We start from the raw sequence: 13,294 nt of genomic DNA on the forward strand, positions 1-13,294 counted from the left end.
CTTAGCCTCAGCGCGCGAAACGACGTTCTCGTGGGCGAAGCTCGCTTCCGTGGGTTTATCGCGAGATTATGTAAATGGCACATGTAAACTGGCAGACTGCAGAGACAGATGGCGATCCGTAACAGCGTAAACAAGCCCATTGGTTGTACTGGTGTTATGCATGAAATACCACTGGCTCATAAGATGGCTTCTTACTGCCTTTAATTAATAATGAATCTTTAAATACGTTAATGCGCGATGGCGTGCGCGCTGAGAGGCGTGATGTTGCCACTTAATGTTATGCATCTATATTATGTTTCGCTTTATATTATGCTCTTGATCACCTTGATCTTGAGAGAATGGGTTTACACTGAATTATGTCATGGTCATTTCAAATTAGGATGTCTACTGAGAGCTATTTGAATATGTTAGAAAGAGTTTTATATCTGTGTTTAAAAGAGCATGTGTGCTTGCAAACTTGAGACACACTGTTCAATAAACGATTAGGAAACACACCAGGCCCGCTTCCTGCCTGAATGGATGTGTGTGTGCAGGCTGCCAGCATCAGCTGGGCATAGTCTTCCTCCATCTGCTGGACAACCACTCTCTGCACCTGACCAGCATCAACAGTTTAGAGCCACTCTGGACATTCAGTGTAAATACACTACCTACTATCCTTTAACTAGTCATGTTTCTTTTGATTTTGTGTTCTTATGTAGGAGTGGATTCCACTTGTCCAGTTTGAGACTGGCTGGAAAATGAAGAAAAGAATCTACAATTAGTGAAATGTAGTGAAGCCTACATTTATTTCTGACACTGAGATGAGCAACACAGTGCACATTGTGGAAAACAGTCTCCTCAAGTAATCTACAAATGTTTCCAACGTACATTTTGTAAAATATAAAGAAAAGCTTCTCTGGTTAAGGCCAGTGGGACCTGAACGTGGAATGCAGGACAATAAAACTGTTTCAAAATATATATTTTAAAATATCATAGTGACAGTAACAAATCAATTATTGTACCTTATTTCTACAGCACTTTCATTAAATACAAAGGGCTTTACAATTAAAAGACAGACATAAGACATACAGTACACAGGCAAAGTTGTAAGAAATAGTAAACTATATTGGACAAAACTATAAAATAATCATGACGTAGGCCTACAAGATATTAAATGAATGTAAACTGATAAAAGTGAGCTCAGTTGGCTCTTAATAGAAGATAGAGTTTTTACCTTTTTTTTATTATTTGTATTTTTTAAAGATTATTTTTAGTGTATTTCTGCTTTACTAGAGGGCATGCCATCCCCACCCAGGCTGCAGCAGCTTGGCTTCAGTATTACATGGTACATGCTCTACATGGTGAGCCACCAGGACATCCCAATACAAGATACTGAGTTAGATGTAACGTATTTTGTCACATAAACTGTTACACATAAACGGTTTTACTGCCCCACTGCAAAGTATCGCACACCTTTAACTCTTTCCTTTGGCCTATGAAACAGTGAAACTTGACATAAGCAGAGCTCTGAAATAAGCTTAAGTCAGGCTGTTTTGTTGCTTTAAAAATAAAAATAATAAAAAATAATTAAAAAAAAACATTCTGAAATTAACTGGAACTGGGACTAATGCCTCCTCTTCTTTTATTTAAAAGCCTGCCTGTGTTGTTGTGCACAAGCTGCAGAGGCAGATAAAGCTTGGCAGTTGAGGCGAGGATCGGGGAGTTACAGAAGTCAGTGCAAGTGACAAGAGACACTCCAGGACATTCAGCCACAGAGCCTGACCCACAGAAATCAAACCTATTGGTCCCACTTCTCATTTCTCCAACTGCTCTACACACAGTGGAGACAGCTGTGTAATTCTGCATGAAGGCATAGCTGACAACAAAAAGCTCCCCATGTTCCTGGGAAAAGATCTTATGAAGCCAAGTCTATGCCCCCCATTTGTACGACAGAGCATTAGGGCCATTGCCGGGAGAAGAAAAAAAATACAGAGCTGAGGGAGCAGGAGTACTATTCAAAGAAAAACCTCTTTCCAAGATAAAAGTTGTATAATTACAAGAAAACAACTTGGATATTTGATGAGATTTAAGTGGTAAATTTAACAGAAAAAAAGTCACAAAGTGAAGAGAAAAAAACTTGAAATTCTGAGATTATAAAGTTAGAAACTTTACAAGAAAAAATGAAATTATGAGATTAAAGTCACAAATGTATTTTTTAAAAACGGCAAATTTATGAGAAAAAAAAATTGAGATTAAAAAGTCATACATTTTATGAGAAAAAAAAATGGAAAACTAGTTTTCCTTCTACTCTGGGATTTGGTAAAAAGGAAATCCTGTTGATCTGAGCCCAGAATCACAATTTTCGCATCAGCATCTGGACATTGAAGAGACATTTCAGTGACTTGGGCCGATTCAGAAGGAAACTAAACTTCAGAAGGAAATATTGTGATTCTGGGCTCAAATCAGCAGGATTTCCTTGTTCCTAAATCCCATTTCAGAGTAGAATTTGATGAGGTCCTCAGCTGCAGGCCTGATCAAGTGCCATCAAAGTCAAGCAATGTGGCTCCTTGGCCAAGAAGTAAAAGAAAAACTATGTTTCTGAGTTTTTTCTGGTAAATTTATGACTTTATAATCTCAGTATTTTTGATTTTTTTCTCATAAATTTACCACTTTAATCTAAGAAATTCTGAGTTTTTTTCCTCTCTGAATATAACCTCCTTCCACTGGTGCCATAATTTTTTCCCCCTACAATGGTACTAATCATACAGTTTCTATCTATTTAGGGGTTAAAACATTTCTAACCTCCTGAAACAAGAGTTCAGAGAAGCGGGCCAGTAGTCAGAAAGCCACTGGGTGGAGAAATGAAATCCCCTTGACAGAGGCACTTCTCCCCCCAGTGGAGCTGCTCAGTCTTGTACTGTGCTTGCACTGGGTAACTCCCAGGGGGGACTGTGTGTGACTGTGTGACTGTCAGAGAAACCTTCCTGGATAAATAAAGGCTACAAGCAGACACGACTTGGTGAGCTCTCTCAGCTGTATGAGGTTTCAGGTGTGGCAGAGGCTGGACACAGCTGCCTGGCAGGAACCGAACAGCACTCAGAGCCCCAGGAGGACGACAGGAAATGGACGCGGCAAGCCAAGTCGTCCAGGAAGTCCTGCTGCTGCTTTGTTATGGCCTGAGAGAGCATGACGGGCAGCGACTGCACACCGACCAGGATGGAGTCCAGTTTCTCTTCCAGAGCCACGATCCTCCTGTCCAGCTCCTCACTCCGCCGCTGAAGCTCGGACACCAGGTCGTACATCATGCTCTGAGTCTGCGGAGCAACACGGATATATGCTTCCCCATCAGCCTGCACAGCTCCCCCTCATGTTGGGGTTATTTAGAGGACAGGTCAAATGAAAACGATCATTTTAAATGCTCATTTGACATTAATCCCACAGACTGGCCTACCTAGACCTTTATTGGTTTCACACCAACCCTGAACCTCCGTAGGAGCGTGTTGTTCCTCAGGTTTAGGTTATTTTTTTTCTCCGCTGTTTAAACTGTTCATATTTCTATTTTTTTATATATTCCTTGTTTATAGTGTATATATTGCTTGCTGCTATGTATCATTTGTTTATACTGTAAATTTGCACATTGCCCACATCTATGCACATTGTATACATCGATGCACACTGGTTTTTTGTCTTTTTGCACATTGTTTTTTGCACATTAGGTACTTAGATCTTTAGATCTCGAGTGTCATCTTTTATTCTTTATTTTTTATTTACTTAATCTTGTACTCTGTGGATACTGCTGAAAACTGTGAATTTCCTTCGGGATGAATAAAGTATCTATCTATCTATCTATCTATCTATCTATCTATTCTATCATTCCAACTTTTCATGACTTTGCTCCTTAGTCAGTTCCTGATGACTATCATTGTATTCTGTTTCTAGTGCATTTTAGTGCATTAAAAATGTAGTGAGGTCCTAGGGCAACCCAGACAAAAGCACCTGATTCCACTATGCAGTTTTAATAAATGGGACTATTTCTTGAGTTCATGTTTGCCCTGGGTGTTAATATAAGTATCACGCACTGTTGGGAGGTGCTCTGTTGACAATCCTGAATGCTGCTCCTCTTAAGGTAACATAATGTTCAAAGCCAAAAATACAACTGTAACTTTCCTACAGTAATATTCATAATGATCTGTTTTTTCCAGATGACATGAATTACCTAACTAATAATGTTGTGAGGAGAAATAAGTTTGCTATGATGGTTGTTTTTTCAGTCGGTAGTTCTTTATATGTTAAATATGTCTGTAGGATGCAAGGTCATAATAGTAGTAGTTTGCTACAATGAAATCCAAAACTAAATCTAGGTTTGAAAAAAACATTTTAGTTATCTGAAATAAAAACTATACTTAACAAAACGAAAATAAAACTATGTAGAAAATGAGTTTTGTTTTAGTCTTTGTCAGTTGAGCAAGCATGAGGAGGCCTTGGTGCTGATGTTTACTGAGACTGGGATGTCTACGATCTGGTTCATGTTCAACTACTGATATGACATGAAGTAACCACTAAAAATATGTTTTGCAGAAAATACAAGAAAAAAAATAAAAAATAATAAAATTTTGATATCAAAATATGATGCACAAAAAATTTTGGTAATTGTTTTTTCTCACATTTGTCATGATAATGGCATCCTTTTTAGTGCAGAGATTCAGCCAATAAGTTGGAAAAAAACATTTTTAATTCCATTGTGACCTTAAATTCCTGCCCTGATGATGACTTTCACGAATTACAGAGGCGTACATATACAAACCTTGGCAAGATCAGCAACTGTGTTTGCCTGGTCAGTTAGTTTCCTTTGCTCCATTTTGACTCTTCGCATTCTAAAGAAAGATGAGAGCCAGAAGGTACAATAAATGTAGAGCACAGTTTGTCTTGGTGAGACTGTTGCACAAGCATATCAGCATCTTAAATTGTAACATATATACATAAATGTACAATGAGTGGACAAAAGTTTTGGACCACCTCCACATCACACCTACAGGAGCTTTTCTGACCTCCCATTCTAAATCCATAGGCAGTAAAATGGAGTTGGTTCCTTTGCAGCTGGAACAGGTACCACTCCTCTTGGAGGCTTTCTAAAAGATTTTGGAGTGTGTCTGTGGGAATTTTTGTTCAACCAGAAGAGCATTTGTCAGGTCAGACACTGATGTTGGACCAGAGGGCCCGGCTCGCATTTTCCGTCCTAGTTCATCCCAAAGGTGTTGGATGGGGTTGAGGTCAGGGTTCTGTGCGGGATAGTCAAGTTCTTCCACACTAAACTCAGCCAGCCATGCCTTTATGGAGCTGCTTTGTGCACCGGGGCTCAGTTATGCTGGAACAGAAAAGGGCCTTCCCCAAACTGTTCCCACAAAGTTGGAAGCAGAGAATCATCCAGAATGTCTTGGTGAGCTGAAGTGTTAAGATTTCCCTTCAGTGGAACTGAGGGGCCGAGGCCGACCCGAGAAAAACCAGCCCATAGAGTTATCCCTGCGCAAACTGCACAGTCGGCACAATGCAGTCAGACAGGGAACGTTCTGCTGGCATTCACCAAACCCAGACTCGTCCATCAGACCGCCAGATAGAGAGGCATGATTAGTCATTCCATAGAACACGTTTCCACCGCTCCAGAGTCCAGTGGCGGCGTGCTTTACACCGCTCCATCTGACGCTTGGTGTTGTGCTTGGTGATGTGAGTCTTGCATGCAGCTGCTCAGCCATGGTAACCCATGCCATGAAGCTCCCGGCTCACAGTTTCTGTGCTGATGTTGATGCCAGAGGAGGTTTGGAGCGTCGGCCACTTTTACGCACTATGAACCTCACATGGTCTGGAGCATGGAGTTGCTGCGGTTCCTAAACGCTTCCACTTTGCAATAATCCCACTTCCAGCTGATGGTGGAATATCTAGGAGGGAAGAAATTTCACCAACTGACTTGCAGCGGTGGCATATTATTACCAGGGGCGCCGTATATGGGGGAAAAGTTAGGACAATTCCAAGCGCCCTTGCCTGACAGGGGCCCCAAAAAATAGGTAAAAGCTAATATAAAATTATTAAACCATCATCGAGTAAATATATATGTATTTTTTTTTCATGGGGCCCAAAATTCCCGGCGGCGCCCCTACCTATTACATTTCTGTTACAGCACCATGCTGGAATTCAGTGAGTTATTTAGAATGAGCCATTCTTTCACAAATGTTTCTGCATGGATAGGTGCTGGATTTTATACACCTGTGGCAACGGGACTGAATGAAACACCTGAATTCAGTGATTAAGAGGTGTGGCCCAATGCTTTTGTCTATGTAGTGTATATGCAAATAGTATATAATGTGGTTCATGTCATAGAGCAGCTGCAGGACTTCATGAGGAAAGTGAAAGACAAATAGTGTCAGTAGATTACAGCTGTCTGTTAGCATGTCCTCATTCTAACTGTGATGGTGGACGTCGACTGGGCTGCACCTACTCATGGATGGCTTGCAGGAATTTTCGCTGGTGGTTGCGCACTCTGGCATGATCAATCTTCCTGACCAGCTTGGTGTTTTTGTAGATGAGCCACGTCTCCCTCAACACATTGGCTGCTGTGTTTTTTATCTGAGGGCAGAAAAATCACACACAGCAGAGTAGGCAAATAATAGATTGTTTCAACCAGGATCATTCTTATTATTTATTATCGTTGTTGTTACCATTGCTAACAATAATGATAATAATAACAAAAAAAAGGTGCCTGACACAACAAAGAAAAGTAAAAGTTGAAAAAAATAAGACAAATTAAAACAACAAGCAAGGACATAAAAGGCAACTTTAAGGTGTTTTAAAATAGGCCAGCTGTGAATACATTTTAAAACACGTATAAGCATTACAATTTTTAAATATCAACAGTAAGATATGTATAAAACAAAACAGAATAAAAAGGAAAAAAATAAAGAAATGAAAAGTGCTGCTAATTATATGCAAGGTTAAACAGATATGTTTTCAGATGTTGTTTCTGAGCCCGCCACTCTAACGTGTTCCATAGCTCAGCTGAAAAAAGTAAAATGATTACAAAAAATGGTAGACATAATTCTATTTGTTAAATTTAAGTAGGATTTTTAAGGGTTTTTTGTTTTGCTTTTTTGCAGTGGACATGCATATCATGTTAGAGTATATTAGTACACCGTTCTATTGACATCTAAGCTGGGAACACTGGATTATGGCACAAAGGATTACGACATCAAATAATGTTTATTGGAAAATGATTACCATGGCTACATACAGCAATAACTATAAAATTAGATATTATAAATTTAAGTTGTCCTTTCAATTTTTTAATTTAAGTTAAGTATGTTTAAGCAGTCTATTTATTGAGCTGTCACAGTGAATTTCTGCGTGTGGGTGTCAAGTGACCTTTTTGTAGAGCTGAGTGTCCATCATGAAGTTGTGGACGTGCTTCTCGGCTCTGGTGAGCTCCGACTTCCTTGCAACGACGGCGACCACTAAGGCGGTGCAGCCAGCCCCCTGAACACAAGAAGAGCATCAGTGTCAGTGATGCTGAGCATTACTGTCATCTATCCAGCCACCAAATTTACATTAAACTAGTCAGTGTAGGGCCTTTAGGTGATGCTGATATCCACAGCAATTCAACACAGCAGACTGAGTTGCCAGCAGCGATGGAGGGGTCAAAGTGATCTGTGTGAAAGTTGTAGAGCCTGAGCTTTTACATCATGACACCTGTCAGAAATTTCTTGGCCAATCAGACTCAGTTATAAGCACACTGTAAATTTGACCAAATGATGCACATGCCCTGAGAGACACTGAGGTTGTTGTCAGTGCATATAGCTATCATGCACAATGGTCCTGTTTGTCAGCACACAGCGTCCTGTTTGCTTTGGAAAGTCCTTTGATAATTTTTCATCCACAATGCCAGATGATGCTGCATGTGACGTTTTGTTAAAATCAAATAACCTTTATGCTTCAGGCCCATTTTCTCAAGGAGCAAAAATTTAACATAAGCAACACTTTTGGTCCAAAAGGCACAAGTGTCCATCTCAGTGTGATGTGTCCTTTTTGATCAGAATCAGAATCAGAATCAGAATACTTTATTGATCCCCAGGGGGAAATTACTCGATGACAATACATGTAACGGCCTGAGATATATGTGCAATTTAATATTTTAAATTTCTTGATTTGCTATAGTGGACCGTGGTGTGAATATTTTTGGCGGATGTCCTACTCAACAAGATCTGCTCTTTTTAAGGTCTTCTAATCATTTGAAGTTACAGCTTCTCATTAACTGAGCATTGAGAAGCTGGTGTATGTTATGTATGAAGTTTTGCAGCATTCATTTCCAAGTTTTAAGCCATTTTCTATGGCCAGTGATCAACTGTGTCGAGTTGATCACTGGCTCATTAAAGCATGATTATTATGCATAGCAAAATTGGTGTCAATCAGATTTAACATTGTTAAGACACAGTATCATGTCCTGTAAAACACAGAGCCACGGCATTGTGCTGTCTATAATTTTCCCAATTTGGAAATTCTAAATTTCTTAAAAAGAAGAAGAAGAAGAAGAGGGATATATAATTACTGGATCTCCAATTCTCTAAAAACAGCAATGGCGAAGTGTTCAACAGGGAAAGTCACAGTAACCAGACCCTAACTGAAAATGAAATACTGCTGTGCTACTTCAATAATCACTCAGTAAAGAACACACTGGCACGCACTGGTCCAGAGGTAAAAAGGTGTTAGAAGTGTGATCTGTCGTCATGGAGAAAAAAACATCATTTACATATTTTCAGGAAAGTTTTTTTTTTTTTGTAGACTCCATCTTCATGTAACTAACATCAGTTTGATACTACTTGGTATGAATTTTGATCATAATGGGAAAAAAAATCCTTTGTTCTACTACATCATTAGAAATCTCACCATGATTCCTGTCAACAGGCAGACACCCTTTCCGCAGTAGGTCTGAGGCACCATGTCCCCGTAGCCAATGGACAGGAAGGTGATGGAGATCAGCCACATCGCTTCAAGGAAGGTAGTGGTCACCTCCTCTGTGTCGTTATACCTGATAAAACATGAAGCCTGGCTCTCAGAGCGGTCAGGGGCATGGCTGTGGAGAAACAGCTCAAAGAGGACATGTGAAGCAGATACCTCTCACATACACGCACGGTCCACGCCGAGATGATCCAGCAGGACACGCTGAACACCAGCAGGACGGTGCCAGGGCAGATGGTCATCAGGGTCTTCATGACAAACCGAGTGTCAAAGTTGATCTTGTTGAGCGCCCCGATGCTGCGGGAGGAGGCGTCCGTGAACAGCTTGCTGTGGAGCAGCATGACCCGGCCAATGAGGTAGAGGCGCAGGAACATGGGCACGGAGAGGATGATCTCAACATCGGCGGTCCCCATCAGCGATTTGGGGCTGGAGGCCGTCTCGGTGGTCCGGGTAAATACATGCTGGGCCGGTATTGGATGGATGGCACAGACAAGGAGCTCCAGAACAATGAAGAGAATCCGCTCGTAGGTCATGGCTATCCTCCAGTCGTCTGCCCCGTTGTCCACCATGAAGAGCTGCACAGAGAAGAGAAGACAGAAGTTGTTTTTTTTTTTTTTTTTTTTTTTTGGATACTGACCGTGGAGGGATATAGGAAAGAGAGAGAGATGACATGCAGCAAAGGCTCAGCTCAGAATCAAAGACAGGCTGCTGCAGTAAGGACTCAGCCTTGATACGTGGCGGGCACTCGACCAGGTGAGCCACTGGGCCGCCCTGAGAGGAGAAGCTTTAATACCCCAGAGGGAAATTAGTTGTGCATATAAAAAAGCACATAAAAGCATCAGCAGTGCACAAAAGAAAAGAAGACCATGAGTTAGTTTATTAGGACTCCAGTTTTTCTGATCATTCACTGAAAACATTGAGAAGTCTTTCTATGAAAATTTGGAGAGTAATTAGACCTCAGCAACACAGAACAGGTTTAACACTGACCCTTGCCAGTCTATTTTCCAATCAATTTTGTTGCTTTAGGATGGAACATAACAGGGGAAACATGTAATCAAATGTGAACTAGGCGGTTAAATTGTCATATTTGGGTAATAATAAAAAAAATTACCATAGTGGCAAAGTTCCAATAGACAATATTTTATTAAAATAGGGTACTGTTTCAAATGCAGTTGTCTTGCTGGGCCTGCTGGTGGCGCTAGTGGGAAGGTAATAGGGTCACCAAAATTGCCAGGTTTCAGCCCTTAGCCAACATGAATACTGTAATAAAATTTCAGAACAATGCAAAAAAAAAAAAAAAAAAAAAAATCTACTGATAGAGGCCATACCACATTCAAATAAGGCCCTTGGCTGAATGCCATCCTTCACCCCTTTCCTGCTGCTCTCTACTATAACTGTCTAAAAAGCAGAAATGATGAAAAAAAAACTAAAATATAAAAAGGATCACTGCTGTTAGTTCATTTACATACCTGAATTTCCCTTGCATGGTACATCACTATAAGTCCAAGAAGAATAGCAGTAGACAGGCTGATTAGGCTCTTCAAAATCACAGACAGGGATTCCTGTGGATGATGGAGAGAAATATATAAGCATGGCACGCTGTGCGGTGCCAATAACAACAGCATACAACCTTTTAAGTTTAGAGTATATTAAAAACAAGCATATTCTATGAAGCTCTCTGAGATGGCAACATGTCTCTGCAACAGCAGCACCAAATTTGAGCTCAAAAATCTTCCTGTGAGATGTGATGAATCCACTTGTTTCCAATGCTAATCAACTTGTCTCCAGAATTTTGAACACTAGTAGGCTGATCTGCCTTGTGTCATCATATTGATACTTATTACTCCTGAAACAGGAAGAAAAGCAATTTTTAAGACTGAACAAGAGACCACATGGCTTTTTAAGATGGGCAATTTTTGCAGAGTCCTGTACTTTGCGATTAAGAGTAGGATTACCTTACTATGAAATCCTCTTGACAGTTCTGTATCGATCACCATGACAGTAATGCCAAACATCCCACAGACCAAGGCGTAGTCACTCAACTGTTTGCGCTTCCCAAAAAGAGCTCGTCTTTGACCCAGCCTGTAGCTGATGTCCTTGGTCTTCTTCTGCGGTGCGCTGCCTTCCTCCCTGGTCAGGTTCTCACTGTTGGCCTTACTGGAATCTTCTCTGATAGCTTTGGATAAGGCGTCCTCAAGTATGGCACTGTGGAGAAGCTGAAGAGGTTGTCGGTCTGCGTCAAGATCTGGAAGACTGGATCTTACAAGACCATGGCTGGTCAGCGGTCTCACAGCATCCCCATTGAGTATGTCACTGATCTCTACAGTGTCAGAAGTCTGAGGTGTACACCTGGAAAGTGAGAGTTTTGATCCACTTTGACGATGTGGAGCATTTGTCTACGAGAGAAAATGAGAGACATTATAGCTAACCTATATTTAGATTATAGATTACACACACAGAGAAAAAAACGGGACCGTAAGACAGATTTCGTTTACTAACAATTAAAGGGGTAGTTCACCCATTTTGAAAAAATTTGATATCATTTTGCCCCCCCTCTCGAATAGAATAGCCTTTATTGTCATTGTACTACAAGTAGTTCCAACGAAATTGCATTAGCTATCAGCACCATATATAACCATCAATAACAAAAAGATCACAAAGATCACAGCTGTTCTATAGGACAGTAGTGGTGCTATCTTCCTCTCATTGTTACTGTGTGCTGAATACTTGCTGGATGCTCCAAATGCTAACTGTTAGCCTGCTGCCATTGAGGTGGACTTTACGTACCTGACTCTCTCTCTGTCTGGCTCTCTGCTCCTCTAGATGATGGTTCTCAAGTGAAGCATAACCGCCGGCAGAGGATTGGACACTTTTGTTACTGGCTGGTGTAGATGACCTCTTTACCCGTGGGGTGCTGGTTAAAGGGTTGTAAGAGCAATCGCAGCGTTTGAGGCCAACTGAAGGATCTCCAAATGACTTGAAGGCCTGATCACAACTTAGTGACCACTGAGAGTCTCTCTGGCGATGCTGCTGAACTAACAGTGGTTCTTTGAAGTTTGGATTTTTCTCAGCACTCTCAATAGAGTTTAGAGGAATGTTGAACAAATTTGGATAGGTTGGTTGGCTGTTGTTCATGTGTTTCAAATGATTGCAAGGCTGATGCTCCTTTGGACTGTGTTCCTCACCAAACTGTGGCATGAGACTATCCTGTGAAAGGTACGTTGCAGATTTCAAACGATCCTCTTTGCTTGTGCGCTGTGGTGAAACGTGGCAGGTACCTGAAACTTGTGAGGCTTGAGACAAAAGTTGAGTGTGCGGCGAGGACGAGTGGTTTCTCTTGGTGGAAACACTGGAGATGCAGGCTTGGATCGTACCCTGTTTGGATCGCGGCTGGAAACTAGAAGCCTCTGAATTTTCATGTGCATCAACAGAGGGGCAACCACATCTGTCGGCATGGTTTGGATGTCCCAAACCGGTCCCGCATCTCTCTGCTTTTGGTGGAATATCTTGACCGCTAGTGACTGGTCCACAAAATAGGAGCAGGTCTTGATCGCTCAGCTGTGACAAAGTTGTGCTGCAGGTTCTCAAAGGCAACGACTGTGCCAAAATTCTTGGAGGAGTCACTCCATTGGATTTTCCCTCAGGTGCAAATGACACACAGCACAGGCTTGTCTCCTTCTGCGGTTCCAAGGAAGTTCCAGAGTGTTGATAGCACATGGCCTCAGGGTTTTTCATGGGAGGCGACGGACCTCCTGAATTGCAACGCTCATGGTCGGCGTCGTGGAAGACTTCACCAGTTGAGTCAAGACGGCGCGTTGCATTGGTGGGTTTGACTAGAATCAGCCTCATAGCATCACCGTAGAGCTGCAACTAAAACACAGTGAATCTCTGCTTTGGCTATCATGTAAACATAAAATGAATGAAACATGTAAGATTATTTTTTATTACATGCTTTATTTGACAAAGGGGGATGACAAACAACAACAGTCCTGGACCACATTCAAACCCAGGATGTCACAGTGACATGGTGAGCATTTTGCCCCATGAATAATGGGTTATTTTCATGCACCTAAGTTGACAAACCCAACATAAAATTGAGTATGAGTTAAACTTGGGCTGTTGGAAGAGCCCCAAATGATCAAGACAGGGTGGTCGCTCCAAAATCTCCCCAAATTTTATTCAAACGATCTTGGGAGTTTTGAAGATGTCAATTAAATAAATTAATAAATAATTACTGCGTGCGTATAGCTCAAAACTCATTAAACATGTTTTGGCATATTTTCACACAATGTCTTTCTTGTTCTCACTGTGAAGA

General features: G+C 41.2%; 1 protein-coding gene across 1 annotated transcript; it reads right to left on the bottom strand.

Annotated features, from left to right (window-relative positions):
* Positions 1-3,008: 3,008 nt before the first annotated feature.
* Positions 3,009-12,828, bottom strand: kcnn1b (potassium intermediate/small conductance calcium-activated channel, subfamily N, member 1b). Its single transcript, XM_030049642.1, has 9 exons — positions 11,767-12,828; positions 10,935-11,375; positions 10,449-10,541; positions 9,136-9,554; positions 8,908-9,049; positions 7,390-7,500; positions 6,470-6,597; positions 4,784-4,853; positions 3,009-3,293 (listed from the first exon to the last, which is right to left on the bottom strand). The coding sequence occupies exons 1-9, from the start codon at positions 12,826-12,828 to the stop codon at positions 3,009-3,011; spliced, it is 2,751 nt and encodes a 916-aa protein (XP_029905502.1).
* Positions 12,829-13,294: the final 466 nt, after the last annotated feature.

The sequence above is a fragment of the Myripristis murdjan genome, chromosome 4, assembly GCF_902150065.1.
Source record: "Myripristis murdjan chromosome 4, fMyrMur1.1, whole genome shotgun sequence".
Classification (NCBI taxonomy): Eukaryota; Metazoa; Chordata; class Actinopteri; order Holocentriformes; family Holocentridae; genus Myripristis; species Myripristis murdjan.